This window comes from Besnoitia besnoiti, chromosome XI (genome assembly GCF_002563875.1).
Source record: "Besnoitia besnoiti strain Bb-Ger1 chromosome XI, whole genome shotgun sequence".
Classification (NCBI taxonomy): Eukaryota; Apicomplexa; class Conoidasida; order Eucoccidiorida; family Sarcocystidae; genus Besnoitia; species Besnoitia besnoiti.
In genome coordinates, this window is record NC_042366.1 from 1,858,149 (window position 1) to 1,880,466 (window position 22,318).

Sequence of the window (22,318 nt, forward strand, 5' to 3'; positions counted from 1 at the left end):
CTCGTCGGGCTTCCGCGAAGCATCCTACCGATTTTTTCTTCGTTTGTCAGACAATATGCCGCTAATCTTCCCGGGTGCGACAAGGTCAAGAATTGTGCTTATTGAAGGTAATATGTTCCAGCGCCTGGCGCTCGTGGACATTCTGACCCTTTGTCAGTACAAATGCATAGCATTTGAGAATACTCAGAAAGCCGAGGTTTTTCTTACTGGCGTTGCTGGCTCGCTCCCGTCATCCTCCTCAGCAAGTAGACGCAGAACTAGGAAAACGAGTCAGTGTGCGGATTCAGAGCGCCCTCTCCCTGTCTCGACCAAGCAAGGTCCGCCCTCCTGTGGCTTCCCGCAGGTCGCGCATACTTCAGCCTTTCGTGAGTCGCCGTCCAGACATAGCGGAGAGTATCGGGCATGGCGTCCAGTGGCTCGGGGTGGAGTGGCAGGTGTATTGGCCTCAGATGAATCCGTGCAGGGTAGAAGTAACTCGCCATCATATACCTCGTGCTGCCCATCCCCAGAGAAGCATGCGGCGGTGAGCTCGCTGCACCATCTTCCGCCCGTACCGCCTCTTCACTACACGCACAGAGAGTCAAGTGCCAGTTTGCGGGACAGTACCTGCCTGGAGTCATCCGTCACGTCATTCGCCGAGAGCCGTGTGTCCCTTCGCAATTCGCGCCGCGAACTGCGCGCAATGACATACGAATGCTCCGATAGCCAGATAACTCGTGATCCAAAGCACCTAGAGTCGGGCAACCTCTCTCCAGATGGAGGGGATGCGTCGCGCTCAGTGGATGAATGTCGTCTCGCCGAAGCCGGCAATCAATGCCCGGCTTACGGCAAGACAGAACGAGCACTGTGTGCCCGTTCCTACAAGTCAGTGGCATTTTCTGCCGTTCCGGGTAAACGCAGCCAGTCCAAGTTCACGCGTAGCGGGACGTTACCGTCAAGTTGGGAGGAGCGTCCTTTGTCGCAGGCCATAACTCAGACGCAAGCTGTGCAACCCTCAATGAAATCCTTGGCGGTACTCGACCTCGGCATTCAGCATGCGGCAGCGGGTGTGCGCGGATGGAAGGCAACGGCCATGCTCAGGGACACGACGTCAGAGCCCCCTGACGAAGGCACAGGCGGAAAGAGGGGAGCGGGCGATGGGGACCATAGCAGCCAGCTGCTCTCTCTCAAAGGCATTCTGGGGCAAGGCAAGCGAAGTGGGAAAAGTGATCCGCTGCCTAGCACGGGCAAGGCATCGGACGGGCGACAGGCGAATGGAAGAAGCGACGTGATGCCTCCATTCCGAACTGGCATGCGCAGAAGTCAGAGCCCCGTGGAAAACAATGCCGAGCGCCGCTCCGCCGCTCGGGAACTAGAGCATGCGGAAGAAGAAGAGGGCCTGCAGATCCGATCCGAGCAAGCCGTCGAGCTTGTCTTGTGCGATAGAAACGCTCCCGGCATGGTAAGATGGGAGCCGTGAGTGGACAACAGGTGTAGCACCGCCGCTTCTCTAGCGTGTCAAGTGATACGCGGCTCTCCAGTACGCCACCCCCATATCGAGTCCGATGTACGCTCGGCTATATGGGCTCACGCACGTGGTCATGCAAATTGTCTCCGATGTGCCGTTCGGTTGTTTGGAGGTTTTTCGTAGTTGCGTCACCCTCTCCCGACGCACTAAGACTCTGGCTGCAGCGGATATTACGGTCTATGATACGATACGGCGTCCATACCTGGCAGAGGCTGCAGATGATTCACACATTCTAGTGACATCCAACAAACGTCGGCATACCGCATGGACGAGTCACGTGCGCGTGCATCCTTGCGTGGCGGTCGCGTGTCTACTCAGGAAGACTTCGGTTTTCTTCGCTTCATTCGCGACAACATGGATCCCTGGCTTTCCTCGCTGCCGGTGGTCGTCATCGGGGCCTCTCTCGACGAAGCGACGCGAATCACGTAAGCGCCGCTGCCACATGCCTTCTGCTGCAGCAGTCGTCCCCAGTTGGCTGTTGGTCTCCTAGTTTCGCTCTGCGTGGTCCGATTGCACCGCTCTCAGGTGGCCTTGTTTTCGCAGTGAGCCGGTCATGGCTCGTGGGATGGCAGTGCCAGATGTAGCTCAGCCAAGTGGAGTGCCGCGTAGTTGCCACGGTTCCGTTCGCTAATAGCGGTTGCTAAAGCGCTCTGACCAGGCGACGACTGCCGAATGCTTCTGCTTGCTCACCACTACAGCCAGATATGCCGAGAACATTTGTAGCCGTCGTGGCTGGTGTTTTATCCGTATAAATGCGAGTTCCGAGAGTTTCTAACCTCTTCCGTCCGCTCAAGCATTCACACACTGGCAAGCCCATATGAGTGGCCGTGCCCCGATCCATGGGGTTCTTGACGCAGCGGGTTACTCGAACAATGTTGACCTCTTTCCCCTCTTTGCCGATGCGCATCACTAGCCAACATGCCGCTTGTGGCTGTCGCCGAATCCGGAACGCCCTGATATACGCCGTGGATGGTTCTGAATAGAGAGGGGACTGTTCGTGCGGGCGTCATGTTTTCAGGTGTATGGCTCTCGGTGCTCGTGCATGCCTGCCAAAGCCGTTGACGCTTCCTGTGATCAAGACGTTATTCACGTTTTTCAACTTCTCGTCGAAGCGTAGTTCACGTAACGGTGGGAAACGCTGTGGCTCAGATGCTGGGGGGTTGTCATCACGGGGCACGTCCGCACGGACACGCCTCCCGCGGCGGTATCAAGAGGTGCACGAGCTGACGGGGAGGCAAGATGAACCGGAAACGTCGTCTCTAATCTGTGCGTCCAATGGCGACACAAGCACTCCATCCTATTGCCGTTCTCCTGTCTTTCGCGGACCCTCATTCTCGATCGAAGACAAGAAAAGTGCATGCTGCGACGTCGAAGCTGAAAGGAAGGTGAAACGGAGCCTGGGGACAAGCACAACGGATGACCGGCGTGCTGACGTTTCAACCACTGAACGTAGAGATACAACTAAAGAAGTGGGCAGAACGGGAGAAGACTTTTTCTTGGTGACGACAGCGAGTGCTGCCTGGGAGCGGGCGCGTGATGCACATGGATCTTCCCATTCGTCTCCTGAGTTTAGCGACGGGCGAAGCGTGAGTCCACCGGAAATGACTGTCGCAAGTCTGCCGGGGTCAGCCGTGGCCTCGCCGTACTCAAGCACTCGGAGAGCGCTCACTCCCGGTCCACCTAAAGGCAAGCCCTCATCCTTGCGCCCAACGTCGTCTGCCCGGTCGGATCGATCTGTCTCTCTCTCAACCGCAGTGCTTCTTTCATCTTCTGGTCCGCCTTCCTCGCCCCCCTCCTCTTCTTCTGTGCCGGCGTCGTCATGCGTTTCCGAGCAGCATCGTCTGCCGTGTCTCGCAACCGCCGCCGACAGATGCTTGATGAGAGGAATCGGCGCTGTGGCAAAGTCGAACGACAGCGAGCGACGACGAGCCTTACCGAAGACCCCTCGAGAATTTCAGAATAAGCCTGACGAGGAGATCGAGAGGCTCGCGAAAAAAGGCAGTATCTGTGCTGCATCCGCATCTCGTTGTGGATCCTCCGTACAACAGGAGGGCATGCAACGGGACGGGACATCGGAAGGCGGAGTCCATCATGGAGCCATGCTGCAGCGCTCGCGCTCAAATCAGGCAGAGTCACCAAGCTGCCACGTGCCTGAGAATGCGCCGAGCGTCGTTATATCTCTATCCTCTCTACGGTCGTCGTCTTCAAGAATACTTCAGTTACCTTTTTGCAGGCAAGCTGACGATGAGGGCGAAAGCCATTACGAAGGCAGTTCGGTCCACGAGAAGTCGTCCCTGTCCGGGAGCTACCAGTCGCACTATGAAAGACGAATGCATACCGCTGCTGGCCTGCTACGATCCGTACATATGCCCATTTCCACGCAGCACACCCGCCGTGGAGAAACAGCGGAAGAGAGGGGGAGACGAGCAACCGGCGGAGACAGGTGGAGCCGGAGCTCAGGCTGTAGCGTAGTGCAAGCAGAGAGAGGCGGGATACAGGCGAAGCTACCGGGTGAACGAGCCGCGGATAGTGAGGAGAACCATAGCGCATTTTCGCGTACCGGAGAAGACGACGACGAGCTCGCAACCCGGAGTTTGGGACACCACTCAACGGGTCTCAGGGTTCTGCCATTTGATACCGCAGATTCCAGACGAAGTCCGCAAGTCTTCTCTCTGGCAAATGTGCCTACTGAGCCACGAGTCTACGAGTATTTAGGCCGGTCAACAACCACGTCTCCGCCGTCGTCTGGTGTTCGCACTCATCAGCCGTCTGTCAGCTCGTCATTCGAAATCGAGAAGAAAAAATTGTGCGCTGAATTGTTTCAAGAAAGAGACACCCGGTGGGAATGTGAACGGATGCCGCCGCGGACCCACAGTTCAGGCCCTGGATTCAATTCTCCGTCTTCCGTGTCTTCGTCTTGCGTACTGGCTTGTCCTTATTCTGCCTGTTCGCCTCTTTATGTGCTGCCAGCCGTTGCCCATGCTTCCGATGACGGAGTTTCTGAAACAGCGTTTCCTCGCCTTTCCTCAATCTGCCCCCGGACCGAGCCGCAGGACGATTGCCAGTCGTCATTTGCATCTGAAGCGGCAAGTGTGAAGTCGAAGCCCTGTACTCAGCAGTTATCGAGCATTGGGCGAGGCGGCGAAGGACCCGTCAGAACCGCAACCTCAGGCTGCGAGAGCAGCTCCCCGGAGTCATCGCTTGATTCGCCGGGCGGGCTTTGCGAAGACAGTCGAACACCCGCAACGTCGTATCCACTTGTTGGACGGGAGGCCGTTACAGGGGCGCAGCAGTCAGTCTCACCTCGAGAAAATGCAAGTGGCTCTACACACCGGAAAGCCGGTTCAGTGATTCAGTCAGGATCGCATGCTGCGCCCTCGGCGGCGAATGTGCCGGCGGCCCGTATGGATCTCCGGCGGATGTTTGCCTCATGTTCGAAGAAGCCGCCTGTGCTTGTGAGATGTGCGGAGCACTGCGAGCGTGCGGCACCGCGCGACGACGACCAAGGGGCTCCAGTCAGCAGCCCTGCCAGCGGCGACGCAGAGCACGAGGCGAAAGGCGACACTACCGCAAGTAGAGCGCTCCCGCCAGAGGCACCGGAGCTGGACGAGACTCCACCAGCCGGCGAAGAACTTGAGCAGCAAAGTGGAGACGAGTCGCAGAGCCTCGACGAGTCGTGCTCCGAGGGGGACAGTTCGTCCCTCTCTGAGGATGAGAGAAAGCGGTTCTCTGTGTACGAGCGTGTGTCCACAATAGACCGCGGGGCCACGAGCTACGTCCACCTAGTCAAACGCCTTCCCGATATGAAGGCGTTTGCCCACAAGGAGATTCTCCTCGAGTGCATGGCCCCATCGGAGCAGGAACTCGCCAAAAATGAGGTTCGCGTCCTGAAGGTGAGACACGCGCATTCGTATAGAGAGGCACACGCAGCGACGAAATGACCGATGCACAGGAGACAGCTGTTACCTTGCCGGTGTGTGTTGGCATTGGTGTCAACGAGGTGTCGATCCCCCGCAATCAGAGCGACGGCGTGTTTGAGCAGCGACAGACCCGACATCGCCAGTCTAGACGGTTGGATGGGATCTGATATGCGGATGGCGTAAACCATTGCGGGTTGAGTTTCGCTTTTTCCGTTCTGTGGTGCCCCTCCAGGCTGTTAGAGATCCGCCCATGATTGCGTACTCAGACAGCTGGATTGACCCTGGCCACACCTTGAACATTATTATTGAGTATGCGCGAGGCGGCAGCCTGCAGGCCTACCTGGAGAGAGCCAAGCTTGGAGGAGTTCCTATACCGACAACACTGGTGCAGAGTAAGCCAGACGCCCGACGGGATGACTAGTCGGTCCGCACACAGCTTAAGACAGGGGTCATGCTGCGGATGCAAGAGGCGCCGTAGGTGGGAATAGGGCAGAGGGTGGCAGCCTGACGGCACTGAGGAAGGGCAGACCCGTGTCGCCCTTGAGAAGACGCATCCGCTATTTCCATCTACAACTGCCTTCAACCGATCGAGTGCGTGCTTGCACCATCGTCTACATACTCACAGCACGCGTGTATACGTGTCAGTGGCCCGAAATGGCTTTGTCTCGTGGTCTGTGAGAACGTGGCCGCAGAGGCATGTGTGAGAGCCGTACCGTTTGGCGGGATTGTATGTCTCCGGGGGCGATTTCGCTTTGCGTCCAGAGTGGACAGCACAGATTTCGGTTGGCCTGCTAGTTCTTCACGAGATGCACATCATCCACCGGGACTTGAAGACCAGCAACATCCTCCTCACGGACGAGCTTGACGTTCGCCTTTGCGACTTCGGTAAGCACGGGCACCACCAGTCCTTTTCGTCTCACTGTTTGTGTCTCTGGACTGTCCAGGGTGATCAGTATCCTCATGTGTGTCGTTTCCGCCTTCGCCTACGTCGCTGGTGCCTTGTATTCAGTCTCTAAATTCACGACACACTGACGGTCTTGAGCAACCAGTGACTGCGTAACGTCTTCGTATTTATATGCTGTCCTCCGCTGCTGTTCAGGAATCAGCCGGAGCCTGTCCTCGGCACATGAGATGGCACATACAGCCGTCGGAACACCGTATATCATGAGTCCAGGTAGGTGTCGTTCCTCCTGCAGAAGAGGCAGAAATGAGCTCAGTAGTTAGGCTGGTTTCCTATGATTTGCGTACACCGGCCTGACAGTGCGTGTACACTTGCACTGTTGTGGTGGTCATGGGGCGCTCGAGCGCGCCATGGTGCTGGCGAGTCTTCGTAGTCTGGACCTGCGTTGCGCACCACTGCATTTCCCGGTTGTGACTGGTGTTTACACCGTGGCCTTCACAACATGGGATGGCTAGCATGCTGTATTTCGTCGCCATCACGGGGGCACCTGTTTTCGTTATCAGAGCTCTGTCAGGGCAAGCCGTACAATGCCGCCAGCGACATATGGGCTCTCGGAGTGGTCATGTTCGAGATGCTTGAACTGCGGCGGCCCTTCAGCGGCGATTCCCTTCATGCGCTGTTCTACGTAAGTGAGAGGCAAGGCGCATACAGCATCACGCGTACGTTTTGACAGCTGGATCCACATGTATATTCATGTATACATCTGCATAGCCTCCGAGGCCGGCAACAGCGTCTAGACGGGCAGCAGCGTTTGAGGATAGGTGAGGACGACACATCTTTCGATGGTGAAATCCCACACTGATGAAATGGGACAGACACGTTAGTCGCGGCACGCGCGCATGTGCGCATTGTCGCCGAAGAGGAAATGGCGTAGACAAGCTAACAGAGAGATGCCGTTTAGTCCCCAGAGCTTCCAGTGTAAGGTAAGGGCCAGCGACGCTGTGGTGTTTATGAAGACAGTACTTGCCCATGAAACCTGATGAGATCCTCATGTTAGTTTTTGGTGGCTCTTTTATTTTGTAGGCCATCCAATCCGGGGACCTCAGCTTCCGTTCCTCTTACGATCTGCCAGCGACAAAAACAGAGGTTCTGCCAAGGTCGGACAGCGACCGAGGGACGGGGGCGGCCCAAGACATCCACGCGCCTCCACCAGCAGGAGGGCTGCAGGACGCTTCAGACGTAGGACGCGAACAGCACGCCAGTTATATCTCGGCTCGCCGGTCAGTGCTGGCCTCAGGCGGTGACTCAGGATCACGTGGGCGCCTGCCACAAGTGATGGAAATGAGGAGCGACGAAGGCTCAGAAGGCGACAGGAGGGACGCAACCGATGGTTGCACTCAGACGGAAGGCGGACACGAGGAAGATTTGTGGAACGGACAAACCAGCGAGAGGCCGATCCTCCGAGACGTTGGCGGAGGCGAACAGCGACAGGAGCCGGCGCTGGGCCCGAGGTCTCGCGTGGCGTCCACAGAGATGTCTCGGGACGTTCGAGCAGAGTTGCAGGCGCTGTGCGCTTCACTCCTGAGGAAAGACCCGGCCGCCCGGCCTTCGTCTCTCGAGTAGGTTCCACCGACACACCGGCAAAAGCTCAGCAGGCGGATACGTGGCCGCAAACACTCCTCGACTCGTTGACCGATGTCGCCACGCTTAATGACGCTGTGTACAGAGCCGCGTAACGCGATGGCAGACCCCCAGGGATTTGCGCCGCTTTTTTTGAGCAGTTCGTCGATACGTCTAGGGTTGGGTAATGCATCAATGAAGCATCTTGTCATCGGGGCTTCTGCACGCGTGCCATAAATATTGTGAACGTCCGTCACCAGCCGGTGAGCCTGGTCATTCAGGGGGCGTCGACTCAAATAGAAATTCGAATGTCCATGTAGACCCAGAGCACAGCCAGCCTGGCACCTGCCTTGTCCGGCGCGTATGCCGGACAGCTGAATTTTCGATGCGTCCACATCGTGCAGTGTAATCGTGATCCAGTTTTTAAGATTGTGTCACCCTGACGTCTTGCATTCGTGCTGTCGTATGAGATTTCGACATGCTTGTTGTACTACACGTTGCGTCACTCGCAGCGTCGCAGTGTGAACGCACACAAGCCTAGACGTCTGCGTATGTCTCAGTACTGACCGATGGAGGCGGACAGCACGCTGAGACATCCTCTTGCTACAGCAGCTTTCCAGCGCAGCCTCCGCGGGCGTCAACATGTGATACTCCCCGCTGTGTGTTGTCGCATTCCGCAGTGTATGTACGAGCGCCGTTCTCTGCGACGAAGTCTGCGCCTTTATCCGTTCTCACCGCCCCAGCGATGGACCCCGCCTCCTCTGTATGCTGGCTGACCACCGCGTCGGCAAAGCGCCTCCGAGTTCGTGCAGCTGCAGCCGCAGTACTGCAAGCGACGAGTCGTCCTCTTCCGCACGCGGTAGCTGCGAGGAGCCGGCCAGTCAGCCAGTAGGCGAGGCCACGCCACCTGACCGCAGCGACCTAGGGCTGACGCGCCCTACATATCGCCCAGCCAGCGCCGAGACGTGCGCCGGTGAGCTGGGTTCGAGAACCAGCAAAGCGGACATCGGCGACAGAGCGAACGAAGGACAGCTTAATCGGATGGCGCCGGACTTGCTGCTGGAGGGCGCCTCGACCAGCGCGAGTGACAGACCCCGCGAGCTGGGCGACTTCGCGGGAGCGACTCGAGGATCCGAGAGCGGAAGCGGCGACTTGTCTGAAGCTGAGGAACGACATTCCGCTCCATTTTGCGCGTCGGCTTCGATGCCGATTTCCGCACCTTCTTCTGCAGCCGTCAGTCCGGAGGACAGCGCGAACGGGGATGGAGAACGGGAACTCTACGTGGTGGAAGAGGGCGAAGAAGAGGAGGACGACGAGAATGACGAGGAGAGGGAGGCCGGGAAGAAGACCGAAGGGCGTCTTGTCGAAGATCTGCAAGGCGACGGCGCTTGCCCCGTCGCCCCGAAACAGCACACCGTGGCCAGAACCAAAGGCGACCGCCCCAGCGACGGCGTCGAGTGTGGAATTGCAGCGGCCGCTGGTTCTGCGAGAAACGCCTTGCAGCTGACGAAAGATGGGGATCCGTGCCCGCATCAGCGCAGCTCTGTGTGCTTCCTGTCCACAACTCCGCCGTCCTTGACGGCGAAGCAAGAAAACCACATGAAAGACCGCTGGCGGAGCGGAGAAGGCGCGGCGCGCCTGTCGACTCGTGCGTCGTCGTCTCCTCACCTGGATGATGAGAGGCTTCTCAAACCAGCCGCAGACCGGGACGTCAGCCGCGCCCTTTCCAAGGGTGAGAGCACGTCGTCTGGTTCACTGGGTCCTTCCTGCACCTCGTCGTCTTCGTGGGACTTCCAGTCGCCCGCGTCGCTTTCAATGCCGTCTTCCTTGACTTCGTTTCCGGCGTCGGTGTCGTCTCTGGAGCTCGCTTGCCGTGAGCGTTGTGGGACGTGCGGCCAGGTCTGCCCGTGCAGTGGGAGCAGTGAATCTTTTCTCTCGGCTCCGTTGTCGCCTGCGCCCTTCTTGCATGCGCTCTCCGTCTCGTGTCAGGCTCCGTCCTTGTCGCTGGATCCTGTTCATGTGCGAAGAGGCAGAAGTTTTTCACCGTGGCTCGTTCCCGGTGCGTCCGACTTGGAGGCGACAGCGAGCCGCGCAGGGGCGGATAGTCCTTGCGAGCAGGCCCTCCCGCACGAGACTCAACCGGGGCGGCTCGGTGGAGGAGGCGAAACAGGCTCTTTCAGGGAGGTGTCTGACACTCCGGAAGACCCGCAGAGAGCGCCATGGCAACAGCGTGCGGCCTGCGTTCCAGGTCCCCAGGCACGAGAAGCCGACGGCCCATCGTCTGGCTGTGGCGACGCCTCCGCGCCTGTGTTCGAGGGCAGCTGCCCAACGGGAGACGGCCGAAACGAAAACGAAGGCGGCGAGGCCGAGCGAGCTCTTGGCAAGCGGCAAGGCCTTGAGCAGTATAGAGAACGAAACAGCGGCGTCGGAGGCGATATCCAGTCCAGCGATGCGGAAGGTCTATCACGTGGGTCCGCGGCTACCGGCGAGGTCACTAGGAAGGAAGCACCTGAGGGGGGGTTGGGCGGTTCACTCATGCAAGGCGGTGGGCACCAACGCTTTGCAGACGCAGCGCATGCAGGAGCACCAGAGGCAGCGACTAAGACAGAACCGGCTTCAGGGAATGCGGCGTGCCCCCCTGGCTCGGCGTCGTTCCACAGCGTGCCGGCAGCCCCTGAACAGGCAGCCTCTCTTCCTCTCTTCGCCACCCCGTCGTCGCCGTCAATTCGCGTGGCGCTCGTCCTCCCCGTCTCACCCTCGCCGGCAGTCTTGGCTGGTTTCTCCTCCCCCTTTCTCCACTCGACTTCGTCGCCGCCGCCGCCGCAGCGCGCGCCATTCCTGCCCTCGAGGCTTCCTCTCACCTTGGGCTCGCGTCTCTGCTGCACAGACACGCCCATCCTCACTCCCTTTCCCCTGCTCCCCTGGTCGTCGTCTTCACATGGCTCTTTGTCTGCGTCTTTTGCGTCGTCTCCCTCATCGTCTGTCACGCGTTCTTTTCCGACTCCGCCGGCCTCGTCGGTGCCGCTCTCGCGCCTGTCCACGCCGGACGTTTGTCGCACTCCGCCCTCCCCTCTGGCGTCGATTAGCACGCAGTCGTCTCCAGGCGTGTCGCAGCGAACCGAGATGCGCAGCGCAGTTTTCGCCGGTTCTTCAGCACTTCCCACGCGACCCAGGGGCTCGCAGGAGCATGCTGGCGAGGTGAGCAGACCGCCAGACGCCGAGGCGCAGCTTGCAGGGAGCCAGTCACGTGGCGGGCGCGGGCCGCCAATCGCCAGGAACTCCGCGTTCAGCGCGTCAAGGCTGTCCTTCATCTCTCTGCAGCTGAGCCGCAAACGGCGAGCGACTAGCGCGCGTGCATCCGCGGGCTGCCGAGCCCGCGTCGGCTTGCAGTCGACAGCCGGGCGGCTCTCCGCGGGGCGGCGCCTGTGGGAGAGAAAACCGGCAACGGCGTCCCCGGAATCGCATGGCAACCGCATGGAGGACCCAAGCGAAGAAGAACATGGGGACCAGCCGGGCGCGCGTAGAGCCGATCGCAGAGGCAGCCGCAACTTGCTGTGGCAGGACTGCCGATACTCGGAAAAGCTCTCGACGACAGGGAGGAGCCCTGGACACGAAGGACCGGATGACGGAAAGAGTGCGACAAACGGCTGCACCAGAGGACAGGAACCGAGCGACGAGAGTGGCAGGGCCAGACGCTACGGAGGCCATGCGTCTGATAGCGGACAAGCGGATAATCCGATCTTGCCTCTTTCGTGGTCTGCCAGCAACACAGACGAGCGGGCAGGGCCTGGCACAACGCCCTCGCTCCTATCGCCTGCTGAAACTCGCTGCTCAGACGCGTGGTCGCAGCGCAGAGAGGCCGCCGGTGTTCCAGGCTCATTTGCTGCGTCGCCGGTCCTCTCCACCTTCGCGACCCGGTCGGCGTGTCCCGTGTCTCCCTTCTTGTCTCCGCCGGCACTACGCCCTTACTCGCTTTCCTCCTCTTTGTCGCTCTTCGAAGCTTCGGCCTCCTTGCCTCGGGGTTCCAAGGCATCCAGCTCAGCGTCGCGGGCGTTCTCCTCTCTCGCGTTAACCAGGCCACGTCTGCTTTCCTCAGCGTTTCATCCGCGAAATGCATGCGACGGGCGTGCGAAGGAGGCAATCTCTGAAGAGGTTGAGACGGCCCAGAGCGCAACCCGTGAGACGCCGAAGGCTGCCGAAAAGAGCTGCGAGCCCGCCACGCTACAGCAAGCTTTCCCTTTCCTGCGTTTTGACTCTCAGTTGCCTCACGAGGGTCAGCACTACACGGGATGCCCGCGAGGCGCAAGCGAGCAGGCGGCGAACACACTAGCCCCCGCAAGCAACGCCCAAGGAAGTCACGCACATCCACAGGCGCCTGAGTTGTGCTCGACTTCTACCGGCCCCGGAGGAAAGCAGGTGAGGCCAGTGCAGGACGGAGGCGAGATCTGTGAAGGCTGCTCGTTCGCAGGGGCAGACGATTGCCGGCGACCGAGGGTGCGTTCGCTGGCTGATGCGGGTGAGGGGGCGAGCTGGTACTGCGAGTGCCTGCAGAGGGCGCCAGGGCTGCTGAAGCCCTTCAGTACCCAGGCGGAGCTGCAGGCAGGAACAGACGACTTTCGCGGACAGAGCCGAAGTGCGGTTGACGGCGCGGGCTCGCTCACGAGATGTAGCTCCGCGCCATTCAGGCACTGGGATGCCTGTTCGTACCCTTCATCCATCCATGAGCACCGCAGGCCCTTGCCGTGGACAGCTTTGGCCTCCCCGTCTCCGCCTCCGCCTGTAACATGCAGCCGATGCCTCCGCGGCGAAGCCATATCTGAGGCGCCACTCTCGGCTCGACCGCCTTCAGCGCTTGCGCTTTCAGGTGCGGCCGCGCCACCTCCGTTGCACCCGTCAAATGCCTTTCCTACTCCTCTCGCGCTGCGGTCGTCCGCCCCTGCTCGCTGTGTGAGGCCAGAGCCGTGGTCCTGTGGGAGCCTCGACGCCCTGCTGCGGGGTCGGCGGAAGGCGAGGGAAAAGCGAGAGCGAGGCGTGGTGGAGTCAATCGAGAGAAAACAGAAGAGTAGCGAGTTGCAGCGGCAGGGGGCAGGGGGCACTTGTCCGGAGCCGTTGCGGGGTCTGGCGGGCCGCTGCAGGGGCGACGATCGTGCCGCGCCGGAGTCGCCCTCGAGCCGTGGCGGCGACGCATGCCGGCTGGGCGATAGCGGCGTGATTCCCAGCGGACACCTTCTTCTGCGCGACGCGCAACAGTGCGCTGCAGATCGACTTCGTAGCGCACGCACGCTGATCGCTGTAGCCATTGCACTCCGCAGTGTATTTCTGCGGGAGTCTGTGCTCCTGCATCCGGCCTCTCGTGGGGCGGTTTTGGCCCTGCCGCCCCGTCTGGCGTCCGCGGTGCGCCTCTGCAGTGTGCATCGCAGCGCGAGCACCTGCAGGTCGGAGAGAGGGAGGCCTGCGCCGAGTCCGAGCTGCCGCTCTGCCTCACTCTCACTCCTGCGCGCGTCTCGGCTGGCGTACCGAAAGTACCTGCTGGCCCTCTGTCCACTCAGACAGACGAGGAGGCGAGAGACGTGTGCGGCCTCTGCGGGCTGCCGGCCTGATTCAGGACGCGCCGAGACGTGTGCCGCAGCGCGGCAGAGGCAGCCGACGGGGAACTGGAGCAGAATGAAGCGGCATTTGGCCAGAGTCGGTGCGTATGTGTTCGTTGCACTTCTGCTCTTCTCCCCTGTCCTCACCTCGCTTCAACGCTGCCGGTCCTTTGGCGACGATTTGGAGGTCGCGTGTTCGTCTCCGGCGTGCCCGGGTTTGTCGTCTTTCCTCCACCCTTCGCGTCCTCAACGGCGTCGTCACTTACTGCCTTTTACGGCGCGGTCGCTGTCGTCTGCCACGCGGTCTGTGGCATCTGGTTTCCTGCCGGCTGTCACAGATCCCGCGTGCTCGGCGTTTTCGCTGCACTCCCGGTCAACTGCTGTGTCGCCTGTCTCTCATCGCTCGCCCGCGGAGACATGTGGGGGAACTGGGACCGGGGGGTGCGCGTCGGCGCCTTCACAGGCCTGCTTATGGCCTCAGGTTGCTCGATGTAGAGCTTCCAGCAACACCCGCACGCATTCTGCTCTCACGCCGTCCTCTCAGCGTCGTGGCTCAGGCCAGACGCGGGTGCGGGAGGACAGTGGAGGGCTGCCGGTTGACTCGCAGCTTTCGGGTCAGGACGAAAGGGGACGAAGGTGGGGAGACTGGGAGTTGCAAGGCGGCAAGCACGAAGAGACGGTGAACAGTTTCATGACCCTCGGAGGCACAGGGCTCGTTACGAGCTTGGTGGCGTGCCTTCTGGTTCTGTCGTATGGCGTAAAGGCACTGGCGGAAAGTCTTAGCGCTCGAGGCGATGACGCAGAATACTTGGCGGGAGGCAAAACAAACGCAGCCAGTCGAGACATGAGACAGCGAACTTGCTGTTCAGACCACAGCTGCCGAGCCAGGCTTCCGGTAGGTGTCAGGTCGGATGGGTTCGCCCGCGTGGCGGGTCGACGCGCACACCTATGTGCGCATGTGAGTTCCTGTACGTGTTCATGTGTGAGGATTGTACTTTCGGAAAAACTGACTTGTTGGGAGGCGTTTGGCAGTTCCGCATAGGCGGTGTGCGTGTTGCTGTATTCGGTGCATGCGACGGGATCCTCCGTGTTCTGCAGGCGCAGGGCGAAGCGGCTCAGGGTGGTGTCGAGGCGCCTCTGGTTCTCGACTGCATTCAAGCCTTTCTCAGCGCTAGTCGGCCGGCCGCAGTGGATGTCTTGATGGGTAAAGCAGATATCCAACAGGGCGAAGGCCGTTTTGGATGTGTTGCCCAGATGTGTCGGGTCCTGTACGCAGGTGGAGGGAAACCAGCAATGAGTACAGAACAATCGATCGAGCATGCAGGCATGTTTGTTTGTCCACGTATATGTGTGCGTGAGTAACGGTGCTGCCTCAGTGCAAGATTCGAGGCCTAAACAGTGGGCTCGAAAACACTCCAAAGCTATAGCTCGGCTCGCCGAGACACATATAAGCGCCGCGCATTTCAACCTTTGTGTGGTAGCGCTTGCAGCGCCTACACCAGATTACTTTTTAGGCCAGTCGCAGTCGCTCGATGGCTTCTCTGTTGAATTTGTGGGCTGTGGGCTGCAGGTCTTCTGGAGGCACGGGTCTGCGCGGTGTCGCCTTGGCAGGATTCTGCAGAAGATACGTCGCCTCGGCCTCTCCCGGCTCTGCATCCGTCACTGTGTAGCGGTCGCCGGGATCTATCTGTTGCGCGTTTGTCGTCCTCGATCTCGCCTCTTGGTGGATTACGTCGGGCTGTTGACCCTGCTGACTCCCCAGAGTCGTCTGAGATTGCTCTCTCGGCGGTGGCTCCTGGCCGCCTTGGTCCATCCTTAGATGCCTACGGGACTTTCATTTCCTTCTCTTGGGATGCCGCCACTGAACCGTTGAATCTGCGTCGCGTAGCGCTCTCACGGCTCTGCAGGGCGTACGAGAGCTGGCAAAACACGCAGCGTGCTTATGTCCTTTCTTTGGCTTTTCGCGCCACTTCCCCGAGTGGAGAAAAGGGTCTTCTCCGGTCGACTGTCGCGAGTCCCAGCGAAGCGTGGAGGCCCTCTGAAGGTGAGAAGAAGGAGCCGATCAGTGGGTGTCTAGTAACCGGAGCCGAGATGCTGGACCGCGAAACGGCGCTCGGGAGAGAGGAAGACCGAGACTGGGAGCAGGCACCAGTCAGCGCGGAGGACGACAGCGAACCCCCGGATGTCGCAGGGAACTCAGCCGAGGATATGCGCATGGAGGATGAATCGCGCGTGTGTTTGGAAGGCAGTTCTCGAGCGCATCCAGTGGAGGTATGTCGATGGCGACAGCGCCATGTACGAAGTCCGCGCTGCCTGGGTCACCGTTTGCGGGCTGCAGCTCACTGTGAGATCCGTCGATGCCCCGGCTCCTCCGTCACCACGAGCTGCGTTTGAGGTTGATCTCGTGAAGTGTTTCGTCTCGCCCTGCCTGGTTCCGGCACAAGCGCGCCCTTCGTTCTGTCCCCTGTTGGCGGTTGTTGCGTGCGCGTGTGGGTGGAACACGTGGCTTTCGAGGTCGTGTAGCGTTGTGGGGTGTGCACTGGGAAACGCCCCTATCGCGCCGGGTGGATGTCGTGCTTGTAACTGCCGCTGGTGATATGTTTGCCGCCTGTTCCGCAGCTGTCGGCACTCCTCCTCGAGGCGTACCTCGCTCTGTTTCCCTCCTCTTCGTCTGGGGCGTCGTCGGCTGATTGCGCGACCGCCGGGTTCTTTGCTTCCGAGTCTGGAGACCGTCTCGCAAGTCGCGACCGACGTGGTCGTTCATCTCTGTCCTCTCCAACAAGCAGTTCTCCTTCCAGACCTGTGTGCTGTTGCTCGTCTTGTTTGAGTGTCTCTTGTGCCAACGACGCCGGCGCATGCCTGCTGCAGCGCACGGACCAGAGGAGGAGAACGGGGGCTATGCAGAGCCCAGTGGAAAAAACGTGCCGCCCAGACGCGGAGTCGTCGCAGTTCGCGCTTTGGTGTTGTCCTCCAGAGATGCTCGGAATTGACTTAAGAGCCATCCGAGCGAGCGACGCTTTTCGGCGGTAAGCAGACCCCAATCAAACAACTCTACCACCCTTTTCGAAGGGGCTGCTCAACAGCATCTGCACACAGTCGTGCGACTACTGGCGGGAACGGGAGCGTGTGCGCTGGTTTAAGCTGGCGAAAAGGAATCGGTCCTGAAATGGTACCTGTATACGGATGAGGAAGAGTGTTGGTCTGAATGGGAAACGCGCCCGCGGCGCCACACCGGCGTATGCATCTGGTCACGCAGGGGCCAATATGCACAGGACGGTGCTCGCGGATCCGTTCATCAATGTCTTTCACCGACGAAACACCAGCTCATTCGGACGGGAGCCTGGTTCGAAAATACAGGTGTAATTGACGTTTGTGGTGTGGTCTGGCTTTCGAAAGGCTCCCGTAGAAGTTACTGAGACCGAGGTGTCTAAAGTGCAAACCTCAATAGCGCCAGGGCTGTGTTTGTGTCCTCCCGAAAATACGCAGCTCCAACACCCAGCACAGCACTGCATGGAGTCCAGGAGAGTTTAGAGAGTCGACCAGGGCAACTGGTGCATGCGCACATGATGCACGAGAGCTCCAGGCCGTGTGTCTCGTACTTTCATCTGTTGCGTACTATGGGAACAGACTCTCTCGGCTTCGACTGCCTTTGCGTTCGGCTTGTACCAGGTTCGAGGAGGACCTAGCCGCGTTAGCGTCCCTGTCTGTGCTGGAGCTTCTACGCCTCTCGTCCGAAGAACGCAAGGCATTTTTCCTCAACATTGCTCAGCTGCTGCGGCGCCACGTTGCGCTCCTGTCGCTCGAGGCCCCGTTTGCTACCTCTCAGCCTTGTTGTGAGGCTTGCCCGAGCTTCGATTCTGTCTCATTACCTTGTTCGACGTCCTGCGCTTGCGCCGTCTCGAGGTCCCCATCCCAGACTGCCGACAGGAGTCGCGCCAGAGAGCACCCGCTTGCTGTCGAGCGAGACAAAGGACGCATGCGAGAGAGACAGCGAACGGGAGGAAAGCTGGCAAGAAAAGCGCGGCCGCGCAGCCGACACCTACCGCCATGTGTGGAATCGTGCACATGCGCCGACGGCTTACAATGCCCGTCGCTGCGGAGGCTCTCCGGTCTTCGCTGTCGCGAGTCTATCGTCCAGCAGGAGCAGGAAGCACCCCCGCAGCTTCATCCGTTGCAGAGCGTAACGCAGGCCATCCCGCGAAGGGTAGAAGAGACGCGCACAGGCAATGTCCTGTCAAAAAGACCTCGATCTCTCTTTACTCTGCTCTGGGCTACTGAGGTTGCTCATTCTGCCGTTGGCGTCGTCCTCGTTGCTGGTGGCGCGTTCCTCCTCGCTTCGTCCTCGCTGTCGCCTTTTCTCGCGCCTCTCACTCTTCTTCTCCTTCTTTGCCGCTGCCCGGCGTCCACTGCCTTGTCAGTGGTTTCTAAACATGTAGTCTCTGCCGGCGTCGCGGGAATTTCGATGTTTCGTCTTGGTGTCCAACTTGCCGTCGCCTCCGTCGGCATGGGCGTTCAGAGCGCTGGTATTCGCCTGCCGCTGGGAAATGTGAGAAGTAGGAGCAAACGCGACACCGAAGGAACGGCTGCAGCTGACGAGGCAGAGAGGAGCGCCAAGAGACCGTTGCGAGGAGGTTTCATGTGTTTGGCGCACTCGCGAGATGGTGCAAATTGCCCTGCGTGCGCGGCGAATCGTCAGCAGACCCTGAAGGTCTCGAACAGTGCAAGTCAGCAAGGATCGAGAGACATGGACGCACTCGCCTTATTGCACGGCAGGCTGCGAAGGCCTCCAGCAAAGGCGTCGATGCCCCCTGTGCATGATTGGGCTCACTCCAGGCTGTCTGACTGCGCACATGGCTGTGTGAAACCCCCGCGCGTTGCGGATGAGGGGGAACAGAGAGAAGGGTACTGCGACCGGGCGCGGGACCGACGGCGGTAAGCGACAACACAGTGAAACGCGACCCGGTCGACATCATTCTTTCCTGAGAGGCGTGGAATCTAAAACTCGCTTGTCACTCACGCGCAACCGTCGATTGGGGCTGCCCCGTGCTAGCAGCCAAAGCCGCACTCGGGCTCTGTGTTTTGGACAACGTCTGTGACTTCTGAGCTAGATTTGCCTCCCTTCCACGAAAGCAGGTACTCGGCGCCCACGCAAGGAGGCACCTGTCACACGATGAACTGGCTGTCACGCTTGCATCTGCGTTTGAAGCCTTTAGCCAGTTTGCGTGGTGCTCGGTATGCGTCTATCTGTATTGTTAGTTGCTTCAGTACTGCTGGAGTGCGTAGCTATCGGTGAGGACAAGCAAACGGCCCCAGGGTTGTCCATGGCCTGCCTCGTCGTACGTCTCTCACGTTTCCCAATTTCGGGTTTGGTGTGCCTTATCTTTTGCTGTTTTTGCAGCGAACCTCGTCGTCAGTGCTATTGTGTGGCAGGGCAAGAGCTGTCTCTCCCCCTCATCCGCGAGCGTATTTTTCTCCTTTCGTCATCTGCAACAGAACGTCGCCGCAGCCTGATCGCACAGGAGAGTTGTCCTCATCACCTTCGACCACCAACGTCTCCGGCGCCCGAGGCTCCCTCCTCATTCTCATTGTCGTCTCATCTGGCTAGTGTGTCCAGCTGCTCAACGATAAGGCAGCGAGACGATGTAACAGCGACGAGAGAGACACTGAGCACTGTGGGAGAACGAGGCGCCCACCCAGAAGACAGGGACGCGGGGGAGCACGAAGCTGAAGGCGGAGGGAAGACGAACAGGGCGTACGGAGTAGAGACTGAAAATATTACGGAAGGCGAGAGAGAAACCGGGATGGAAAGAAGTCAGAAAGGAGAGAGAAAGGCAGCAATAGGCCTGGCGACCGGCAATACAGAGACGGACGCGCCAGAAATCTATAGAAGACCGTGGTCGCAGAACATTTGGCGCGAACTCGCACAAAGGGTGAGAAAGCGTCACAGGCATGGCACGGAAGTCGTAGCCAGAGAGCGAGGAATCGAAGTGAATGAACAGCAGAACACACATCTCTGGTGCCCGACAATGCTGCATTCATGTGTGTATTTGTGGATGTCGCAGGGCGCGCCATGTTAGCACGTATTGGTAGCACAAGTAGAGAGGGCTGTTACGGCGAATATATAGTTGTTTCGTCCAGCTCGGTACACGAGAATACCAGTTCTTCGGGTGAACGTTTGCGAATAAACACATGATTGTGCACGGTTCGTCTACTGTGTCATGTTTTCGCGAAACGGGGTTGCAGATCCAGAAACCCTTGCACTGTGTGATGTTTCGACTATCGTCGATGCGGGAAGTCCGTAAGGCATGGTTTTAAGTTGCAAGTTCACCCGGCCGCCGGCGTGAAACCGAGAAATGGTAAGATCTATGGTCTCGTCTGTGTTCATTGCCTTCACTCAGGTAGTCGATGCTCGAGTTGCGTGTCTCCTCCACGAGTTCGCCCCCTTTTCCTCACTGACGATTTTTCATCCGTAAGTCCGCGACGAGTCCACTACCTCTAGTAGATCGCATTCAACGTGACGGGCACCTGACGAGCAAACTCTGAAATACGTGCTGCTAACACTGTGAATATCCGATACGAATTTGCCTGTAGTTGCCTGCGTGCATGGCGGCAGAAAGCGTGGTGCAGCGGATATTACTTCTGATTCTTTTATCGTGAAATGCCGCGTTGCTCGTGCGGCTCGCAGGTGCCTGTGGATCCGCGCTCCGTTGTATAGTGTCGCCGTCGTCTCCCACTTGCAAGCATCGATATTCATACGTATATATATATATATATATATATATATGCAGGCATCTGTGTTGTCTACGCTCCAGGGCATACACAATAATGCTGCAGGGGACAGGGCAAGGTACATCGGCTGTGATTTTGTACCGGTGGTGCGTGCCTCAACGCACTGCAGATAGTAGGCAGTGCTGCGACAGACGGGCTGGGTGACAGGGTGACTCCTGTGGCTCGATTGGTCATAGTTCCATTCATGTCAAAGACGCGCTGCCGCATGTGTGTGGTGTGTGTCGATGGGCTGTTTCGTAGGGGCTCGTGTGATACGCAGCTGTCGAGATTAACGGCAAGCATGATCGGGGAGACCGTTCGTCTCACCTCGTCGTCTGTGACGCTGCCTTCGTATTTCGCGTGGAGCCCCAGCTTTTCGTCTTCTCTTCCCATCTTGGCATCTGCACCTGTTGTGCCGTTGCCTCCGCCTCTGGCGTGTCGTCGGCACGGCCTGGAGCACTCTTCCGCTTGCTCGTCGCTCCTCAGTCCGAGCAGTCTTCAGGGCATGCCTGGGTGCATTTCTTCTCCCGTCATTGCATCGGCTCAGCCTCAAGCTCAGCCAGCGTCTTCTTCTCGCTTCGGCACTGAGCGCCGCCTCTCCGCTTCGTCGATGTCCGCCTATTCGTCTCTCTCGTCTCGCTCACCTTGCCCTTCTTCCCAGGGCTCCTGTCCTTCATCATCCTTGTCGTCTTCTCGCTGTTCGTCGCCGGCAGCATCACGACCTCGTTTTCCTTCGTGCCGCGTGGCTATAAGCGAAGCAGGTCGAGGGTCCTGCTTGTTTCGGCGTCGAGAGCGAAAGCCACACATGTGGAGCGACCAGGCGAATGCGGGCGAAGACCTTCAGTCGAAGGTGGCGCGGACAGCGTTGAGGTTTCCAGATGATGAGACGTGCGAGCGAGTGGTATCAGTGACAAGCCACCCGAGGTCTGTTGAGTTGGAGGACACGTGGCGGTCTAATTTGTGCAGGCAGCCAGGAGGGAGAGAATGCGCAAATTGTGCGCGGTGTATCCCGCTGACTGGCAACCAGGAAGCGGTGCTACTGAAGGGGGGGCGAAAATGCAACCCTGCCTGCTGTGTGGCCTCTGCAGCTTCGTGCACGGGCAAAGGCAGAGAACCGCATGCGCGAGGAACGAGCGACAACGGTGTATTCTTCGAATTCCTCATGGGGCTATACGGGCCTGCCGCCTATCAGCTGAGTGGACTCACTTCTGACTCAGAGAGAAGAGGGCGTGGACGGCACGCCGAAGGGAGCGTCGTCTTGGGAGGCAAACAGAGGGGAAAAGCGTGCATGGAAGAGGCAGACCGTCAAAGCGCCTTGCGGAGGAAAGCGAGGAAAGCGCGCGAAGGGGCGAAAAATGCAAGGGAGCTTGCCCTGCTCGGCTGGATTCTTCGACATTCCGGTTCGTCGTTCGACTCGTCAGTTGCAAAGGAGGCAGTGGAGAACGCGCTCTTGGGAGAGTTCGAGTGGAGGTTCTACGAAGAAAACGCACTTTTAGAGTAATGAACGAAGAAGGAGACACGTGAGGGAGCGCGAGTCAGTTGCCGAGCCCGTGCTGAGGGGAGCAGCAATCAGGAAGACCACAACGAGGAAACCGCGGATAGTGAAGCAGGGTCGAGAGAGCCGCCCGAGGCGGCGCAAATCGCCTTTACAGCAAAGCGCGACTGCTCCTTTTCATGGCGAAGCTGTTACTACTGTGGCTGGTCTCTATGCGCAGCGGCGAAAGGTCCGCGATTCAGCGGTCGTTTTCTGCGAATATCCAGGCGGGTTCAAGGCCCATCACAAATGTGTACAAATGTGTATGTATATACACATTGCTGCATGTATGTGGGCGGGCGTGCACCAGGGATGCGTCTGGGGCACTGCCTCATCTCATTTTGCCTTTCGGAGTCGATATCTCGTATGTCGGTGTGATACTTGCGGACCGGCAGCTGGTGACGCTGTGGTTGCGCCGCGGCTCGTTTCTCCACTCAGGGTTCACAGATTCAAAAAACAACTTGAAAGATCACGTTCCCG

At 59.2% G+C, this 22,318-nt stretch overlaps 1 protein-coding gene across 1 annotated transcript; it reads left to right on the plus strand.

Moving 5' to 3' along the window:
• Positions 1–55: 55 nt before the first annotated feature.
• On the plus strand, positions 56–21,805 carry BESB_021440 (uncharacterized protein; the record flags this gene model as incomplete). The annotated part of the gene is made up of 17 exons (XM_029360853.1): positions 56–1,441; positions 1,826–1,932; positions 2,526–5,400; positions 5,660–5,819; positions 6,190–6,312; positions 6,527–6,601; positions 6,892–7,013; positions 7,412–7,947; positions 8,629–14,431; positions 14,635–14,740; positions 15,107–15,807; positions 16,156–16,562; positions 17,206–17,369; positions 17,955–18,468; positions 18,935–19,466; positions 19,935–20,005; positions 20,566–21,805. The coding sequence occupies 17 exons, from the start codon at positions 56–58 to the stop codon at positions 21,803–21,805; spliced, it is 14,922 nt and encodes a 4,973-aa protein (XP_029216212.1).
• Between the last annotated feature and the right edge of the window lie 513 nt (positions 21,806–22,318).